At 39.1% G+C, this 21,382-nt stretch overlaps 1 protein-coding gene across 13 annotated transcripts in view; it reads left to right on the top strand.

Moving 5' to 3' along the window:
* The window catches only part of NRXN1 (neurexin 1), a 672,843-nt gene that overhangs the window by 534,941 nt on the left and 116,520 nt on the right, over positions 1 to 21,382 (top strand). For 12 of the 13 annotated variants that reach the window (XM_059840820.1, XM_059840821.1, XM_059840822.1 and 9 more), the window contains one exon: positions 15,744 to 15,915. In XM_059840820.1, the coding sequence (XP_059696803.1) occupies positions 15,744 to 15,915 (172 nt within the window). Of the gene's footprint in view, positions 1 to 15,434; positions 15,570 to 15,743; positions 15,916 to 21,382 lie in introns of those variants that run through there. The other variant, XM_059840832.1, reaches the window with a different exon arrangement.

Raw genomic sequence — 21,382 nt, forward strand, 5'->3', positions numbered from 1 at the left:
GGATGAACTGAAATGGAGATAGTAAAATTACTCTGCTGGCAGACAGCACTAGAAAGTATTAAGCTGGGAGTCTCCGAACCCTGAGACTCTCTTGCTTCTTTCTGTATCCTGTGCAAGAACGAGACAAGCGTTGGCAGGTGCAGGCAAGTCCTTCACATCCATCCTAGCTGTGTTTATTCCACGAGGGTTTGAGGTTCAGTCGTATTTCATAATAAACACCAGCCATTTTCTGCTCTGAAGAATCTCTAATGGGATGCTGGCAATCATATCCTGAAGACTGTGAAAGGGTTTTTTGTTTGTTTGGGTATTTCTTAAATGCCATTATGTATTTATTTTTGTAATACAGAGCAGCAAGGTCGTTTTAGGGGATGAGTGATGGCACTGGCTCTGTCAGCCTCCTTCACTGCTGGTAACAAACCTCTAGAAACTCTCCAGTGAAAGACTCTGGCAACAGTCAAATAGCTGTTTCCAAAGATTACTATATTGAATTAAACACTGGTCCCATCCTTAGAAAGTGGTGCAAGAAGTAGCTGTAAAATGGATCAGCTTCTTCAGGCACAGGGAGAGCAGTGCAAAATCTCAGGAAATCTTTGGTGCTTCCCATCTCTATTCTCTTTTTGGTGCTGTGCTCCAAAACGGAGGTCCAGAAGGGAATTGTTTTGTCAAATGTTTGTGAATGGTTTTTATCCCTTTAGCTGCAGTGTGGCTCTGCCCAGACTTGATTTATTCTCACGGATGAATGTCTGAATTATCAGGCACTGGTCAAGCGCATAGGCCTTTTATGTTTTGCTGCATTTCCTTGGAAATATTGACAATATAATTTTAGCGGGTCATTTTGTTACATATGTAGCAAAAGAAATATTTACCTGTGTCTCCCACCCTACAATTTAAGAAACTGTTATCAGTTCACACTCCTGGGACCTCCCCAACTCTTGTTTTCTCAACAGCATGTTTAAGGTGAGAGACTGAGTGCAAGCCACAGTATATCCAGAACGATGTACTGTGGGCAGTAATGTGAATACATTATGGGTAGATGTAACCAAACCATTCTAGGTGATATGAATAAAAGCAGTAATAAAACTGGGTTGCAGTGTTTTATGCAGTACCAGCTCCTGCATCTGAGTGCCTTAGAAGCTCTTGAAAGTTTAGCATCCCATCTTTACAGCTTTTGTTTGCAGGAAAAAGTGGCCCAATCTGTTCTTCAGACACACCTCCAGCCTGAAAAAGTTGGTGTCAACCCAAAGGTGCTGACTGATGTGTTGTCCCACTGGATGGTAACCAAAGGCCCCGGGCTGCAATGGGAATGAGCTCTTTATCACTGCAAGGAGGAGGGAAAACAAGTGAGATGATTAGAGAAGGGAGGGACAACACATAGCTCAGTCTCATGTCATCCTTTCTTAGGATGGCCTAGCCCTGACTTTTGAAATGCCCTTGCTTGTAGGGAAGAGAGACTTGAGCTGTGCAAGGGGAACAAGGATCCCATCCCCTTAGCCCTGAGTGCTGGTCAGGGGGAGGAAGGAACCATCAGTGGTGTATCAACTTGGTACACATGAGCTGACTTCAAAAAAAAAAAAAAACAACACATAGTTCACTGTTAGAAATCTGTTTCCCAGCAATAAAAAGAAATATCCAGCCCCTTTCTTTTTCCTGTAATTTTGTTTCCAGCAGAATCTGAAACCCTCAGTTTTGATTATTGCTTTTGGGAATCATATGTGCTGTGTTTTATTTGATCCAAGATCAGATGGGGCAGGCTGAGGCTGACCACAATAAACTTCCGAGTAGCTTAACCAGAGAAGCTGCAATCTTGGCTTTTCCCACAATGGCTATACTGGCCAATGCCACTTGCACATTTTTGTCACACATCAATAGGAATTTGCAGCTGAAAAAGCCTTTTTAAAAAAAGAAAAAAAATCAATAGCTTTTCGTGACTGCCCAAAGCTTTATGATTTGACTCACTGGGTTGGTTAGAACTGTTTGCTGAAGCTCTTCTAGTGACAGCAATAAAGTATGAAATACCTTTTTCTTCAGAAAATATCTACATTGAATTTTTTCTATGTCTACATAATAGAAAATTATTTTTTTGCAGCCTGTGCAATCATTCAATATGTATTTCTGCATTATTTTCACTGTTTGCATTTGTTATTTTGCACTTATTTACTTTTTAAAGCAAAGCAAATTGTTGCCAACAATAATATCCATAAAGGGATTGTCTGAGGGGGCAGAAAGGCATTCTCCTTGGCAAATAAGTTTGGGGTTTTTTTGTGGGGCAGTAGGATTGCAAGGTATATATATATATATTATAAGGAATAAGGGCAAGGAGAGGGCAAGCTTTCATTGCATAATGTGGTGTCACTGATTCATAGGAAACCTCTTCAGGACTGTGTTTGGGAAGATCTTATAACACCATGAAGTGTTGTGACTGCAATCATTAGTGTGTTCTCAAAGATCCCTGAAGGCCCTGCCAGCATCTGCTAACCTGACCCTTCACATTACAATTCTCTTATACATGGATTTTTCCACAGGAGCAGGGCAGGTGTGGAGTGGGGTCACTCCTTTGTTGGGCTGTGTCCCAGAAAGGGGAGCCAAGGAAGCTGGAAAACTTGAGCTTGTCCAGGAAATCTTGGGTGGGAGGGAAGAAGGGGGAGGGAAAGCTGGAAACTGTATAGAAACTTGCAGATATATTTCTGCTTTTGGAATGGTTGTGGAGGACAGTGGTGGGAATTGCCTGATGCTCTTGGACTTACCAGAGTAGAAAGTATCCCAGTATTCCGCTCACTGGAGTGGAAAGTATCCCAGCCCAGTATTCCCAAACACAGTTTGGAATAGGAGTAGAGTGTTTCCTAAACCTGATCTAAATCTCTCTGAGTTGAGGACTGCCCAATGACAGCTTTTCTGTTTTTAGAGCTGTCAATATGATGCAAAAAGTTTTCACAAGTGATTGGACTCTAGTTCATACTGTGGATTTATAATCAACAGATTATAAATTGTCAGGAAAGAAATGCTGAGGTTATAAATCGTACATCTGCAAGGCCAAAGGCTGCTTCTGCTGTGCTGCTCCCCACACTTTTTGTTGCTTTTATATAGAAACAAACCTTACACCCATTGTCCAAAGACATAGGAATGACAAATGAGTGAGATGCTGGGTATGGAAGGTTTTCCTCCATGTCTTGGAGTCCTTTATTAAAAAGCCATGACAGCATTAAGTGCTTTTTAGTTGTCTATGTATTTTTTTCCTCTTTTGTTTATTTTTTGTCTAAAGCTTTGAAAAGAAGTGTCTCTAATGGATCACAGGCCATGTGAGCCACATCCTGAGGCTTCATATTGAGTTTCATTACTTTCTAAGACTAAACAATTGTTCACATCTATTTTTTCCTATCTTTATCTCATTTACTGAGAGTCAAGCTAAAACCTTTCCTTCCTCAGTATCAATGCTAATAAGTCCATAAAGGTAAATACAGGAAGCAGGGGCAGTTTAATAGTCTGAAACAGTGAATCCATGATACCTTTCCAAATACAACAACTTTAGCCATATGCCTTTTTTTTTTTTAATAGGAAAATTATCCTTTGAAATAATTGTTATGAGGGTAATGAGAAGGAACAGAAGCCAGCTACCATCCCTTGGAGTACACCCAGGTATAGACAAGTACCTGTGACAGCACAGGATTTCCTGTGTGTCTGAGTACTTCTCTTTCTGAGAATGCATCCTGCTCTTTCACTCGAATCAGCAGCTCAGCCAGGAGTTTAGGAAGCTGAGAATTGCCCCAATCTCTCTAGCAGTGCAATCTCTGCAAGAATTGCTTCAGCAGGATAACAGGAGAAAAAAGCAGGAATCACTAATTTTAACTACTTTTGACACTTGGGTCTTCCTCAGAACAGATACACTAGTTTCAGAAGGTAACATTTTAATTTATTTTTCCCTTAAAAAATAAAAATATAATTGAACAGTGTGAATTGAGCTGCAAATCAATTGTTCTGTAGAAAGAAATGTGTTCGCACAGAAACTGAAGAATGAATTAAGCTGTCTGCTTCTGAACTTGACCCTAATTAAGGTGATTCTCCTTGAGAAGTAATTAATCAGGAATCCTTGCTCTTACCCCTCTGCATGGAGAGCGGGCTGGAGGAGGGGCTGTTTTACCTCATCATTCCCCTATATACATCTCCATACATCAAAAATAGAGATATGCAGCCATTCATGGAGGTATCTGCAGGTCCTGATGGGTTTGCAGTGGTGAGAGCAGGTGGGAAGGGGGTTAATTGTCAGCACCGACCTTTCTGCTTCAAGGTTAGTGTTTGAGTGTGGGCTACAGTACAGAAAATGATCATAATTAGAATTATGCAGGCATTAAAGTCCTCCTGTAATATAAGAAGTGGAGCTTTGTGGTGGAGCAGCTCTGGTGGATTCTTTGCTTTTGTTTTGTAAGGTGGAGTTTCCTCGCAGCAGGGTGGGCACAGCACTTGCACAGTGCTCTCCCTGGGCTGAGAGAGGAGTTTGCTGGGGAGTTCTGTCTATCACAAATGCCCTTTGCATTGGCAGAGCCAAGAAACCTGTTAGCAATTGCACTGGCAAAGCAGAAGTGGCAAAAACCTAGAGCTTCACCACAGGCGAAAAAATGTGTGCCTGATGTCCTCTAATGGTGTTACTGCTTAATGAGACTGTCGGTGGGTAAAGAACAATTTGGGAAAAATAAGAGAAGGAAAAGAAATAGGGCTTTCTTTTTATAGCCTTTAAGTTATCTCATTTAGCACAGAGGAATGTCAGAAAGGCAGTATGTGTGCACAGCCATGCACACACACCTGCCCTGCCTGGTGCTCTACTAAAGCCAATTTGAGTCTGATGTGTTTGAATAAATTGCTCGAGTGGTTTGCTCACCCATGTGGAAATCTCACCTCTGTGACACTGGCAAAGTCAGCAAGACACTGGGTTATCTGGTGCAGATCACAAGCTATATCAAACATAAGCTTTCCACAAGGCTATTCAAGATGCAGACATTTTTTCCCCTGCTATGCTTTTAGGAAGTCACATTTCCAATGGGTCTCAGTGGGTTTTTTAATGGGCTTTTTTTTTTCCCTTTCAGAGATGCCCATTCTTTTCTCTGCCATCCTAATGTAGCTGCAAAAGCTTATCTGATCAAATAGCAGTGAAATTATTCATAATTTTTTTTTTCTTTTTTCAAATAGTCCTTCACTATCATTAAGCTGTGGAAACATGAAAAGGAAAATAGTTACATGTCTGGTTTTTACTAAGCTCTTTCTAGAAAAACCTTGATCTTAGTAAGGACAGAATTTAAAAAGAAACAAAAAATGGAAAGCACATAATTTGCATCAGCTGCCTTTCAAATATTTTACCATCACATCTCTTCCACAGTGAAATGTGTGAGAGTAGCAGTATGAGGCAGAAGCTCTGAAAGAGTGACAAGTAGCTCTAATGAGACATGCTCTGTTTTTAGCATGTTACTATTTCTAAAGCAGCCATGGCTTCTGTGGAGTTCCTTCTGACTTTTAACTTTCCAAGGTAAATATCTGCCAGGTATAATGAAAAAACAATAAATGAAGAAAGTAGCTGCAGTATGGGCAGAAATCAGGAGTACACTACCAATGAGGTTAGAATGCTGCCCTAAACCATTGATTGCTGGCTGCCCAACATGCCCTATTTCCAGAATGATGCTTTCCAGCAGTGATAAAAGCCTGCTCTAAGTGAAGAGTTTGTTGAGTTTCCATCCTTTTAGTTAAAAGAATGATGCTGTTCCCTTCCCCTGTGCCATTTGAAGATAATGATGCATTTTGCAGTGTTGGCTGTTAATGGCTACTGTTTTACATCAGCAAATACTTAGATATTGTTAAGCAAATACTTAAGTATTGCAAGCAAATACTTAGATATTGTTGGGGATTTTAAAAAATAACCTCGTGTTCATGAGCATGAATATATTTGGACATCCTTCAAGCCTGATTTTGACCATTCCAGTAAGGACACAATATTAATGAAAGTTCCCTTCTTCAGAGAGGCACTCAGAGCCTGACAGTCCAGAGCTCTGTTATAGGCAAAGCTCCCTTGGAGTGGGTTAAATTCAGTTTTGATATTTTTCTGATTTCCTTGAGGTCAGCTTTTGCAGTTGTCTGGCAGATTTCTTCTTAAATACAATCAAGGAACTTCTTGATTATTGAAGAGCATATTGTCAAAGGTGCTCATGCTATTTTGCTATGCTTCCCCCCAGAGATTTCTTCCTTGCAGAGGCTGTTCACAAACACTAATGATTTCTTGTACAGAACCCTTTCATTTGTAACGCTTCTCTTCCACATGGTGGTGTTTTGTTTTGTGGGTTTTCTTTTTTTTTTTTTCAGATGCCAAAACAATGTCTTTCAAACCTTGGGGGTTGTTAGCAGCAAGAGCAGAGTACATAGAGGTAGCTATGAGATTTTGCTTTCCCCTTCCAGCTACCTGAGGGATTTCACAGTCCAGTCAAAGAACACTGTTTGATCACTTCCTGTGCTGCATGTATTCGGTGTAAGGATTTTTACATGCTCTGTAGCATTAAGTGATCAAAAGAAGTGAGATCCTCTGTTGTAGCATTGATAATAGGCTACTCTGCACTGCCTAGCACAGCACACCAGTAAATTGTCAAGTTGGTTTTGATTCTGAAAGATCTTCAAGATGAGGAGAGGTGAGATTAAGGAAACTACTACCATGGAGGAAAATATACATGGCATTAAAGCTTGCCATAGAATGGCTCTGCACTTGAGGATAAAAGGAAGAAAGCTGGCAGCAGATATCATAAGATTGCTCAGAAATTGGGACAACAGCCAGGACTTGCCTTTCTTGCAGGGAGCTCAAGTCCTACCTGTGGCATGTTGTATCTCTCCTGGCTGGGAACAGCACAGGTTGCATATCCTTGTGTGAAGATTTTTCATTTCAGTTCTACATTTGTCTCATAGACCAGTAGTTGATTTTTGTGTGTGTTTTCTTTTGTTTATTTTACTTTTGCTGATTGACTTTTCAATTATTAATTGCTTCAGATGAACAATTTTCTGAAGTAAGAATATCATGCTTTCTTCATTTTAAGGATAGGAGGCAAAAAATGTTCATCTAAGTCCACTCTTCAGATGCCTAACTTTTAAATCACTATGTGGACTGGATATTTTTCCTTTTCCTTTCAGTATTCTGTCATGTAAATCCATGTCACTAATGAGTACTTAGCAGCCAAGATGAATTAGGAACATGTTATTTCCAACTGGTGGCCCCAAAGAAAAATAATATTTAGGAAACAGTTCTGGAAATGCATTTGCATGCAGGTAATCAGAACAATAAAGGAATACAAAGTGGGCATTTAAAAAGTCTTTAAAAAAGGCTTTTTCCCAGTGGTTGTGGTAGGAATCTGGAAATATTCAAAACCCTGGTGAATATTAAAGGGGAGCTTGTCAAAGGTATGAATGACAGGTAGGTGTTCATTTTTCATTAAAGCTCAATAGGGGTTGGCTGTCCAATGCCATTATTGGTTTTTAATAATTCCTTACAGGCTTTTAGTATGAAAAGTCCTTTGACCCAGATTCTCAAGAAATTATTAATGGTGCTTTCATGAGCATGTGTGTTGATCATATGGCTACTATTCATTTAGCATGAAAGCCTGCTTGAGAATTTGCTGATTCTTCACTTTTAGGCCCAGATAGTCATCCTACTCACTCTGACATTGAATTTGCTTCAGACACACAAATTATCAGAAGAGTTCTCTGAAACCTTTCTAAACACAGAAATCAGTGCCCTTAAGCCAGGACAACTTCCAGTGTGGATTAGATTGTACTGATACCAAGGTGCTACTTGTTTGTTTTACACCTTTGTATAACTGCATCAAGTTCCAGGAACCCTGTTTGAATAACCTCTGCATAAAACCACTACGAAAAACTGGAAAGCAAGCCTGATTTTCAAATCTCATTGTGCCCATTCAGAAGCAATTTGTGAGTAGCTGCAGCTTCCAATGAGCATGGAATTCCTCTGGCTGAGCATCCTGTATTTAAGGTACTCAATATGTCTGCCCACATGGAAAATAAGCGTACAGAGCAAAGCCAAGCCCTGTGAGCTACCTTGGCCAGTAGTTAAGACTTTGTTTCCTTCAAATTATGCTCTGTTTGGTGAACAGCATCTCTTCAAACCATCCGTAGCATCTCACCACGACTAAAACCCCTGGGTGAGACACTGGCAATGTCAAGGTATTTCTGTGAAACATTTTGAAAGAAAGACCACATTAAGGGCTGGCTATTTAAATTGTTCTTTACTGCGTGTTTTCTCAGAAAAACTTAAGTTTGCATTCTGCAGTAATGATGCTGAGTGGGTAATAAGATGCAGTATGTTGCTGCTGTGGGCTCCATGCCATATGTCTTTCATAACTACTGCATTTCAAGGGTTGGTTGTTCAGGTAATTGTATTGTCCCAGGAATTCATCATCAAGGTAACCCGAAATCATACACCTGTAATACATAGCAGTGAGGATTACAATATTTAAAACTAAACAGGAAGACTGCAGACTCAGAGTTGTTGTGTTAGAACTGTAGGTTTATAAATATTTCTATATTTTCTGCTTGCTGAGCTTTATGTATAAATCGAATTGCTATAACACTTTAAAGCAGACTGTGAGGACAATTATTTTAAAGCAGAAAAGTGATTAAGTGATAAGGCATAAGTCATTTTTTTACAGTAGTAAAAAGTAGTTGCTTCCTGCCCCGAAATGCTGGGTCAGTGGGTGATTGCTTTCATAATATCTTCTTTCCAGAAATTTTGTTCTGTGTGTCACAGAGATGGCACTTGGGGACTTAAAAAATTGTTATGCCACATGTTGCTTCTTCCACCTAGTGAGCCACTTGGGTGGCTCTTTTTCTAGGTGCACCTCAGTTGAAAATAAGTGGGATGCTGAGCACATACTTCATTTACATCTTTTAAGGGTCATTGGTTTAAGGCTAGAAGATGCTTAATTCTTATTGACCAGTTTTTAAGAGAGCAGTAGCTCTGGTAGCATCTGTATATATTTGCATACATAATGTTGTTACAGTGACAGTGCTATTTCTTACATGTCATCCAGGGACATCTGGTGAACAATGAATTTTTATTATTTCAGTATTGATTTAGAAAGCCTAGATAACTTAATGGTGTGAAATTGGGGTCATGTAAAGGTCTATTAAAGGGTCTTACAGAAATTCTGAGTAAAACAGGAGAGTAAAATATGATGCAAATTTTTCCTTCCACGTCTCTTTTATAAAATTCATGGGACAACTAATTAAGTATCCAGAAACTAGAGGAGGAAAAAAAAATGTTGCTGTATATTTATGATTATCGATCTGTTGTTCAAGTGCTTGGACTGTCTCTGGAAGGGTCCTGGTGGAGATGAAAAAGGTGTGTTTGTGCTTAGGTGAGCATGCATGGGTGCTGCAGGAAATACTGGCAGCACTTCTGGCTCTGCAGACATTTATCCTCTGTGAATAATCTGAACAGAGGCACAGCACAGTGCTGGGCAGCATGTTGTTGCCAGGATTGCATTTCCACCAGGTGTGGGTAGATGGGTAGCACAGATCTGAGCGCTCTTCTCACAGGAACCCAAGGGCCACATTTGGATTCCAGCCACCACTCAAAGCCCAGTGATATTTAACATGATTTCCAGTACTTCCTCTTGATCTACCAAGAGTATATTGCAAGGCTCTGGGTTTTTAGCTTTTCTGTACAATTATCAGGACTGGTATCTTGGATTAAAATGAAAAGCATTATTTTGTTTTGGTTTGGGGTTTTTGTTAGTTTGTTTGTTTTGTTGTTGTTTGGTTTTTTTCTTTCATAACCTAAGGTCTACAAAGATGTGAATTTGAGAAATAAACAAATATTGGGAAAATAAATGCTGCAAATAAATGGTGAGAACTTGCAAGAAAGAACACTGGGAATAGCTTAGTGTCCTCACCAGGAAACCAGAAAAAGGGAAAATTTGGTTTGTTTGTTTTGTTTTCTTTGCTTTTCCACGCTAGCTACACATTACCAACTTTTATGAAAAGAAAGAAAAAACAAGTAGTTTCCCACTTGTTAGATCCCAAAAGACTAAGTACCAGGTGGATGCATCTTATCAGAAATCTTTGCTTCCTTGCTTGAAGTGCCAACCTCTGAGTAGTAACTTTGCTTACCTGCACTCTGATAGAGGTTTCATGCCCCTCCTGGATTTTCTGCAGCATGTCAAGTGCTGATATGCTGAAAACCTTTCTGAAATGCCTTTCTGAATTTATGAAAGGGAACAAAACCTGGCTGTAAGTACTCAAGATGAGATATGACAGGAGAATGCCTGTTTGTATTGTGTCTTGACTTGCAGTTGACTAAGAAGGGGTTAATGGTTAATGTTGAAAAAAATAGGTTGGATATTTGTCACTTCTCATCGAGAAAAGCAATAACAAAAAAAATAACATTAGGTTAATAATGTAAAACCCAAGCGAATGAATTTAAAACTCAATATTCAGAAATCTCTTATATTCAAGATAAGAGATGCCTTCATTCAAAGAACTCTTCCCAGATGATTTGTGTTTTCTGTGTCTTTTCCAGGAAGCATTTCCTCTGAAATATACCAGATGGTAATAAGAAATAATGATGGATTATTAGACTAAAATAGATATAGTTACTCCATTAATCTTGGAGTTCAAGTGTATCTTCTATCTGTTGTGTATCCCTCACCTCCTGAAGCAAGCAGTACTATTTTAAAGTATTCATCTTCTTACAGGACTGAGAAACTCACACATTATTTTAATTATTTTGCACAGCTTTCTATCATATAAAATATTAAGCTCTGATTACATTTGAGTGAAAATGATCTCACTCTTAATAAAACTCAAGAAACTTACACTTCAATAAAATCAAAGTAAACCTTCAGTTAGTTCTAAGACTTTGTTACTACATTCACCAGACAGTGGTGCCTCAGGGGCTGATGATATAAAATTCAAGCTGTCATGCTTGAATTTTTTCTTCTCAATTTGTCCACCTGTGGGAGTCCCAGTGTTATTGCTTTTCCTTGGAAGTGGTTAAAGGTTGTAAGTATTATGAGCTTAGGTTGTCTGCAGTCTGTTCTAAAACTACTGTTGTTCCAAATTTGCATCACTCACGTTTGACTAATTCCAGAGTTATTACTACAGAGAGCAGCATAGCATTGCTGATGTTATAGGAAATATCAATTATATATACATATATATATATATTTATATGTGTGAAAGTGTATATCTATATATATCCATATCAATAGATATATATAGATATATCAATAGATAGAAAATAGTAGCATTGGTTTTACTGCATTTTGGCAGATTGGTAGCACTGAAGTAGAGTCCAACAGGGAACAAATTGCAGTGTCAGCTGCTGGCTTGATTTGCATTCCACCTTTATTGCTTGGTTCTCAGGTTCATCAGCATTCCTGGTGCCTCATCAGAAGTCTGTTAAGTGTTTAGAGTACACAATTCATAAAGCAGGCTTGAAAATACTCCACTGGAGTTGCTAGATTACAGCAGTTGCTGCCAGAGCTTTTGAAGACAAAACATTTTGAAGTGATTGGTGTGTACACGTGCACACATACACATCCTACACTACTGGAGCACTCAAAGCTCCCAACATTTCAGAGCACATCAGGAGGATAGAGCTGGAGCTGTCTCACAGTTTTATCCAATTGTTTTGAAGCCATTAATATATTTATCCTTAGCCTGTGAGCTTGGACAGCAGAATTTAAGCTATACACAAAACTTACATTGCATGTTGTAGCAATGTACAGGCCAACAACAAATTCACTTATCTGCCTGTGTTGGTACTGTAGAAATAAAAGCTACCCTGGCCTCATAACAGGACAGCTATGTGGCCAAAGCACCTCCAAACCAAAAGTTTGATGTTTCTGGAGAGCTGCTGGCTGGGTCTCACAATGCCTGTAGGTGAATCCGAGGTCCCTGTGCTGCATTGCCCCAGGGATTTAGCATTATTGATACTGCCTTCAGATCTGAGGCTCAAAATAATTTCTGTAGACACAATGCTTAAGCCACTTCTTGAAGTGCATCCCTCCTCTCTTTTGGCCTTTCTTGGAAACTCCCCCACCTCCTGCACGACTCTGCTCTGCTATTGTGGCCTTAGCAGTATGGACTAGATAGAGGCACAGTAGGAAAAGGAATTGGTTCCATTTCTGTGTTCTCTCATGACTGGGTGAGACTGAGAAAAAGAAAGCACTGGCTGAGAACCATAAGCAGGGCAGTGGACTTGTATGGGCTCTGTGTGCAGAGCTGATTTTTACCAGGGGAGCTCTGAAATGATCATCTTTGCTTGTGGGCAAAAAAATGTTTGTTTGTGGGAATGTGAGCCCGTGCTGTTTTGGGTCATTGGCAGGGATAGCACCACTCAACAGCAGTGCTGACTTATTGCAGTATTCAGTGATGCACAGACATTTCTGTAGTGCCCATCTGCAGGGTGCTGAAGAGGGAACCTCTCACTCAGCATTTGTCTGAGGCTGTTTCTGACAGGAAGGATGACTTCTAAGATTATTTTGAATGAATGAGTGATAAAGGAAAATTTCTACCACTTTACTACGCAACTGAGGCTGGCAAAGTGGAAATACTAATTTAGTAGGCTTCAGTTTTATCAGTATCTTTCCTTTCTGCAGTGCTATGTTGCTCAAAAAAAGAGGAAATATAAAAAACAGCTCTTTCTAAAAGGCTACAGGCCCACTAGATTAAGAATAACAAGGCTGAGGGCTGAGATCAAGCTATCTCAACAGGTTACTGTATGTCAGCTGATCCACAATAATTCTGTGTGCACATGGTCTTAACCTAAGACAGATGAAAAATAATGTGACAAAGACAAATGAAAAATAATGTTACCTTGTAGTGGGGGAGGTGTGCAGTGAGTCAAATTCCTGCATGATAACTCAATGGCTTAGGAAACCCCCTATCTACAAAGAAAGGTGATTATTGCAGCATCCTGGGGTTTTTTATGGTTCTAAAGGGCTGTGCACAATGGGGTTGTAATTTAGATAATGTTTGATGTGATGTCCAGAAATCAAACTTAATATGGATATAGTAATCAGGAAGCCTTCAATCTGAAACACAGGCTTGCTTCATTGTTTTATGGAGGTGTTACTGAGATGTCCACAGGTGTTGAAGAAGTGTGTAAAAAAGTAACTGTAACCTTTAAAAATGATTTTTTTTTTTTTTTTGGTGGTTTCAGATACACAGATACATTTAAAATAAAGACAAAAGAATCACTGTAATATGTTACCAGCTTTTAGGGTGATGTTTGCTCTTGCACCTGCATGCTTGGTGTCTGTGCACAGTATTTGTGTACAAACGTAGGGAAGTCAGGAAAACTTGGGGTTTTTTTCCTCTAGAAGGTGTATATCTATAAAGGAAGGTTGAGAGAATGCTTTCAAGTCTGCAAAGCATTAATTTCCCTTGCCAATACCTGGCCATTTGCAAATGGTAACTTGGCTGCAGCCCCACATGCTCTAACTTTGGGAAAACTGCTGATATATGTGCTGTGTGTGCCACTTCTTTTTACCCCCACCATTTCTATTCACTTTAAAGCTGTTTTGTTTCCTTAAATATTAATTTCTTAAAATATCTAGAATAATATATGTGTATATATATATGCACATATATAGCAAATAAGAAAACTGGTATATAAAGTGAAGGTTATGAATAGTGTTATTATGAATCATTGTAAAATTAGTCAGCTTTATTTAATCCTCAGAGCCTTTGATTTCTTGAAAGTACTGTGGAAAGTTACATATGCCATTATCATTACATGCCGGTTTTCTACATTTCAAAAATTAGTAAAAGAGGAGATTGTTTTAAATCAGGACAATGTTACATGTCTTTGTATATATTTCTGTGTAAATAGAATAAGCATATGAATGAAACAGGTGAAACAAGTAAGCTACTGCATCCATGGGAAAAAAAAGGGTGAAATTTATTCTGAGTCTGGTTGAAGCAGCTGAAATTAAGAAGAGCTACAGTTACTTTTCCAAGATAACTGGGAAATTGCTGTGCAGCTCACACCAGAGACAAAAGAAGATGAGCATGAATTGGATAAGGTGGATCCCATATTGACACTCTATAGACATGGAAAAGTAGGACCAGCAACTGGAGAAATATTAAAACAATCCACAAGGAAAAAAAAAAAAAGAGGAATGTTTAGAACATTGTTCAATCAACTGAGCCAAAGAAAAATATTTTTCAGACTTATTCAAGTCTCATCAGGTCTTTATTTGTTTCAGAAAAAGTCATAGCTGAGGAGCTGAGAGCATGGTGCCAGAATGTTGAGGAGCTGCAGAGGCCTCCTGCAGCTGCTCAGCTGTGTAAGTGCAGCCTGCAAGCAGTGCTGGAAAACAGTCAGATGTTTAAAAAGAGAATAAAATAAAGTGGACAAACTCTTGAGTTCTTTGCTTGGGGGACTTCCAGAGACAAGGAGCTGCAGAATACACTTACTGCAGGAGGCAGTGCTAGGGTAGTAAGGCAAAGAGAGAGCAGACACAAGAGTTCTGCTACAGAGGTGAAACTGGTTCTGGCAGATTTGATGTAAATGACCAAGACATACAAAGCAAAGTATTTCATTGTGTCTCATCTGGTTGTGTAAAAACTTCATTAACTCTTTTAACTTTAAAGAAGGATGTACCAGTTCCAGGAACATGAAATTTCATGTAGAATTACCAATTCTTATGAATGAGTCCCTAATCTCATACTGTGCAGTCCTTTTCTTTTTTTCTCCTCAGTGTAATAAATACCTTTATTGAAGAGTAGAATTGATTTTATAGGAGGAAAAAACTCCAAAGCCCTTAAGTTAACTTTAATAAACATTGAAAAACTTTGTTAAAATGCTGGTGTCTCATTAAAGTGAACATTTTAATAATTAAAAGTCAATAAAAATGAAAACATGCCGATATGACAATCATTTGAAAAATCTACTGCTTTGCTCCCAGGTATTGGTGTGCATGGGAAAGTCCCCTTATCCCTAAGAGCACTCAAACACAAAAGTTTATAGGCAAATCCCAGGAAAAAAAAAAAAAAAAAAAAAAAAAAGAGACTCTCTGGCCTTAGTGAGAACAATACCACATCCCTGTGTCAGCAAGTGCCTTTTCCTGCTCTCTGGCTCTGAACAGAGAGCTAATCAGCCAGTGTGATCTTGGCTTAATGATTCAGAATCACTACAATGTGATGCCAAAAATCTCTCCAAGTGAAAAAAAAATAATCTCCTTCTTTGTTATCATTTTTGAAGGCTCTAAGTATGAATGAGATTTGAAAAAAAGGAAAGGTAGGGCTGGAACTTGGCTTTTATGGCCAGAAAATTCTTGTATCTCTTCCAAGTGACACTGTAAGGCTTTCTGTTTTGAAAGTCTAAAAGGAAAATTTTTGTTTAATCTCCATGGAGGTGAGGGAGAGGACAAAGACAGAAACCTTGAGCTTTCCTCCATCTTCCCCCATCCTCATCTTGATCTGAATCTCTTGGAAAAGGAGAGAGCTCAATTTGGTGAAGTAACTTATTTGGAATATCAATTACCCTTCAAAAGCATGTCCCAGACTTCCTGAGCTGTCAGAAGGTTTGTCACTGCCGCACGCGAACCTTCAGAAGTTACATCTGAGGAGGGAAGATGTTGTTAGAAATCTTCCCCTGTGTGTGACACACTGTCTCAATTTCTTCTAAAACAGCTCCTAATTAGTTCTTTTTCTTTTTTTGTTGTTTTTTTTCTTCCCCACCCCCCCCAACTCTGCAGCACCAGGGAAAAATTGGAGTTAAGTTTAATGTTGGGACGGACGACATCGCCATCGAGGAGATGAACGCCATCATTAACGATGGGAAGTACCACGTGGTGCGCTTCACAAGGAGCGGTGGCAATGCCACCCTGCAGGTGGACAACTGGCCCGTCATCGAGCGATACCCAGCAGGTAAGGCCTCACACAAACCCCTGGCACTAAGAGGGTGGGGGGTGCCCGGAGTTTGCCTCGTTTTGCTCCTCTCCTAATGCGATATCAGCTCCTTTGAAGTGTTTTAGTAGCTACAGAAGTAGTTAAGAGAATCCTGAGCAGTGCAGTTTATGATGATGGCATTTCCTAAGTGAGTTTAAAAGCCCAAATTCAAGTTATTACTGGAAGTGGAAAAATGCAGTTATCGAGGCATGAAGTAGTAGTTTTGTTTCTTGCTATCATTTGTTTTTATTGCACTTTTGGTTTTGCGGGGATAAAAAAAGGCTTTGACAAAAGCTACACAGTTTAAAGTGACTCACAACCCTATCTCTAAGTGATGGGGTGAAACATTTACTGAGGAAAAGGTTGTCTGTGTTCTTTTGATTACAAGATTGCAGCAATCTGAAGCTTATGAATTTAGCAGAAGTCTTCCAGCAGGCACAAACCAAACGATGTTGCATTTATCAATTGCACAGCCAAGCACCCAAACTGAGGTGCCTTAACTCCAAATACAAACTACAGGATATTATTCATGCAGATGATGCTGGTTACTTGAGGAGGACCACTAGTATGACAGCAGAGCTGTCTTGAGCAGGCCCATATTTAATTTCATGCAAATGTTATGAGCTGAGGATTACTATGCTGCTAATTTTATTCATTTGTAAAGGCAACAGGTTTTTCAGAAATGCAATACCTTTCTTATTGAGTAGGACTACAGAGCCATTAATGGTAACTTATGCATCTGCATGCTATCTCCTAACAGTTGCTCTGTGTGTTTATAATAAGAAAAAGGCAACAAATCTAGAGGTGTAAATGAAGGCAAATATGCAAACCAGAATGCCGATTGCACAAATGGCAGTTATGATTTATTAGTTTAAATATAGAAAATTCTTCATTTTTGGGGGTGGAGTGCAGCAGGAGGCTGTGTTTCACTAGTAAGGAATGCATAAGCCATTCCCTGGACTAATTATTAGTATTTAGGATGGGGATTTTTGTTATTGTTGTTACCACTTGAGTTGTTGTTCAGCTATTTTAAAAACTAATTATTTTTTTTTAATCCATATGTGAAATATAACCCTTCAGATAATTACTTGGAAATAATTCAGAATATATGAAACAATGAAGGAATGTATTGGGAAAGAGACTATGCACAACAGAAGTTGTTATAAAACCCACCTGTGTGCAAATGTGCTATGAATGAATGGCAGCTCTTGGAATTAGAGCCATTAATGGTTTCTAAGTTAGACACATCTATGATCAGTGATAAACACTTGAGGGGAAGTGGGATACTGAATGAAATACATTCAGTGATCTTTCAGGTATTCCTTTTTCCACTGTGGCCCCCTAGCTTTCTAATTTTAAAGGGTTTGGTAAATGGTTGTAAAGGGTTTGGTAAATGGCTGATGAAATAAGGTGTAAGCTGGGGAGGACTTGTTATCATTTGTGTTCAAGACCTATTCAACACAAAAAGAAAAATAGACTTTTTTGTTTCTTTTGGTTTTTACCTAAATGATGAGCATGAGCTCACTGCCTCCAAACTCAGGAGTGATGCATCCCAACAAAGAGGAAGTCAGGCAAACATGCCAGGAGGTCTGTGTGAATGAACAGGGAGCTCCTGGACAGGCTCAAACACAAAAAGAAGCCTTGAGTTCTGAAGCTAGTGGCACATAGAGCTCGTTTATACTGAATAAAGATCAATTTAGAAAATAGAGTGATTTCCTTGGGTTGGGATTGGTGGAGTGGAAGAAAGTTGGATATTTTCTTTGATAAAAGAAAACAAAATATTAGATTTTCATTGAGTTTCCATGAGTGCTCTCTGTGCAGGCCGCATTTCAAGGCATTCTCAGTTGCTTCATTAGCTGCAGTACAAAACCCCTTGGCTTGTTTTACTGTTGGAACTTCTAAGACTGCTGTTGGCCTGTAATTTTCTTTGACTTTCCCATAATAATATTTTATGACTCCTGTGTGCCATAGCATTGCTTTTGGCTGCTATCCTCCCCCTTTTCACCTTCCATCTCTTCTCCCTTCCCAGAAGGCAACCATCAAGCCAAACCTTTTGTCTTCTCTTACTATGCTGTTCCACCAGATTTGCCAATTTTGTTGTTTTGGGATTTTTTAGTTAATAGTAAACACCAGGATTTGGCCTCCTAATTAGTAAAGTTGCTATACTTACTTTTTTTTTTTTTTCCAAAGATAAAACTAAATAATGAGTTTGTTGTCTAAAGCATGCCAACTGATCAAGTCTTTCTTGATGAGGAAAGATTTTTCTCAGAATTACTCTTCAGATTGGCATGCCTGATTGCAAGACATTGCTTGTTTGTGTTTGGTGCCTTAAAATACTGGGTGAAGATTTTCTGAGGAAATTTTCTGGTCAGACACTCAGGAATTTCCAGTTTTATTCCCTGTGTATCCTTCATCTGGCCCCATGTGACTGCTGGGGATAAGGATACCCAAGGCCCAAAACCAGCTGGTACCTTGCAAAAAAAAAAAATCACATGGCAATATTTCACAGAACTTCCATGGTGGCTTTGTGTGTTTTACCCAAGAGCTGCATAAAAGGCAGAAGAGCCTGGAAGACGAACAGAATGTAGTCTGTCTCTCCTGTGACATCACTCTTGATCCCACTAGATTTGAGTTTGCTCTGGGCCAATGCACCTTCAATTTATATCTGAGTGGGTGTGAAATGAGAGAGCTGTAAAAGGAAAAGAGGCAGGGGTCAGCGACAGAGGATGATTATCCTAGTTTAGGTGGATGGTTGTTTTTGGAAATATAGTTGGGAAAAATATGTTTTAGTTCTAGACAAATGTGAAGATTTCAGTATTCAGAAATGGCTGGATGGTTTTCAGAAACAGAGGTTTGGATTTACATATGTATGTTCTTCCAGACTACCATCAAAGTAATTTTTTTGCTCTGAAGTTTCTTTCCTGTCACTCCTCTGAATAAAATAAAATGCTAGAGCTATGAGGATGTGTACTTTGATTTCTGCCCTTTATTAAATGTTGATTCTGTTTTCCCCATTTTTTGTGTTTGTGGCTGGTGCACAGCCCTGTGACTGTGAGTGGCACACTGTAGTCTTTTGATAGTTGATTAAGATGCCTGTGTCTTCACTTGATTTATTTATTCCATCTGTCTTAACTAAATTCAGTGTTATGTCTCTTTGCTGAATTATCACCATCCCTCTGCACCTTCCCAAAGAACTTTAGTATTTCATGTTGACCTCTTTTTCAGATAGTAAATTCACATTAACTTATCTGGATGCAGCCTAATTTATGATCATAATAAACAGTAAAGAGAAAACAGCTGACTGTTCAGTCAGAGCTCCTAATCAATAGACTAACCCCATTTCCATGCAGATCCTTTCTACTCCTTGTGGCTTATCTGGTCTGCTTCACTGTCTAGTTTTAATTTCCCTTCCCAATGGTCTGGCTGCTGTTGTGGTGATGGGACTGCTCCACAATAGCAACTCCAGCTGCTTCTATGAAGAGGCTGCTCTTTTAACTTCAGTTAGGTAATAATTCTACCCTGAATTGTCGGTTTCCTAAGGGTGCATAAAACAAAGAACTTGTTAATTTGTGTCAAACTGAACTAAGAATTATGATCAAATTTAAAAAAAAAAAGAAAATTGTTTTAGTTGTTTAATTTTTAATTAAACAATTTTTAATAATTAAATTAAACAATTGTTTAATTGTTTAAAATTCTTACCTAAAAGAAAATGTGTTTCAAATAAAATCAAAAAGGGAAGAGAGGAAAAAAACCTTCATAATAGTGCTCATAACCGTATCTATTTATCATGAAAAACAGTTTTCTTAATTATCTGATTTTTGTTACTTGGTAGTGAAGTGTGTATATTTTACTAGTCAGAGAAAATGTATCAAAACAAGGTGGAGGACATTTTAAAGCCACAATAACCTCCAATTATTGTGAAAGAATTTCAGAATCACTTTTCTAACACTAACTGTGCTTTCTGTGGTCAAAGGCAGTTTGCCCAACGATGATTCTTTTAAAACACACAGCAAAACTAATCATTTTACCAGTGAAGATTTTCCCTTCTTGACTTCCATCATAAATCACACTGATGCAGAATTTTTTACCCAGAAATTGACCTATTAGATGTTGGGCAGTGGGTCTATGGTTTCAAAGCTGCTCAGTCTGCTGAGAGTGCTCAGCATTCCTGGGCCCCTGCAGCAGTTTGGAAGATACTGTCTGATGTAGGCAAATATCTAAAATTATGCCCTCCCAGTCATCCCTGCATCCCTGCTTAGCCTTAGAAAAGCATAACTTTGTTGCAGCTGTCCTCACGTACCCCATGGGCCAGGACATGTCAGGGATGTGTCTGACAGACCAAGATCTGACAGCATGAGCGTGTCACTCACACTGCTTGCAAAAAAGAGCTTGTCCAAAGCATTGCCAGACTGATGGAACAGATGCATCTCTGTGATTAGGAGGTATAAACCATGATAGAGCACAGACACCAAAGAACCTGTGTGAGAGACCATGGATGCAGGCAGAAGAGCAAACTGAGTTTATGCAAAGTGCCAGTACCTACCTGCAACATGGCAATCACCAGCTCTAAGGGCTTTGGAATAATAGAGAAAAAATCTTTACTGGGTTTTGGTGGGGTTTTTTTGTTTGTTTGTTTGTTTGATTGGGTTTTTCTTTTTTTCTTTTTTTCTTTAGTTGAATTGGGGTTTTTGGGGTGGTTTGGTTTTGATTAAAGAGCTGAGATCACACATGTTGTCTTTAGGGACTGCCTCTGGATTGGTGGGATCAAGGTTGTTCCTGCAGAACATCCAAAGGCTAGGGGAAGGGGACGTGTCAATTAAATGCTCCTCTTGGTCTCTGCATTCTAGAAAAGAGAAAAAGTGTGTGTCATCTTTTCATGGGATACATGTGACTTTGAGATAAATGCTAGGAGTCAGCTATTACCATGTATCCTATTTAGGGTAAATAGCATCCATTTATCTTGGTTTTTCTGTGTTCAGATTGACTATAAAATTAACAGGAGACATTTGTGTCAGTACATTTGTTTCTCCAGGAATGGATTAGCATTTCCCAAGTGATCCATGTACTAGCCTAACTTGCTTACTCTTGGCTTAGAAACAGCTTCCAAATTCAAGCTCCTACAGCCTTTCTGAAGAGGACCAAAGATGTTTTTCAGGTATAAGTGTGGTGGTAGGGAGACACCTCAAACATTTTCACAAATGTGTCTTTGAATATTCTAATAAAAGGGACAGTCAGCCTGTTATCACCACGTCCATAATGGTCAAGGTGATGTAGGAATCTAACAGGTAAATGATCACTTAGTCATTGTCTTGCCTTGTGCTGGAGAGCAAATTTTCAAACCTGTCTGGCCACTGCTGTTTGGACACAGGACTTTCAGAGTGTTTCACAGGAAAACATCAGAAGCTTCTGACTGCTATTTATTTGTCCAGCAACACATTGCCTGTAC

The sequence above is a fragment of the Haemorhous mexicanus genome, chromosome 3, assembly GCF_027477595.1.
Source record: "Haemorhous mexicanus isolate bHaeMex1 chromosome 3, bHaeMex1.pri, whole genome shotgun sequence".
In the NCBI taxonomy this organism is placed as follows: domain Eukaryota; kingdom Metazoa; phylum Chordata; class Aves; order Passeriformes; family Fringillidae; genus Haemorhous; species Haemorhous mexicanus.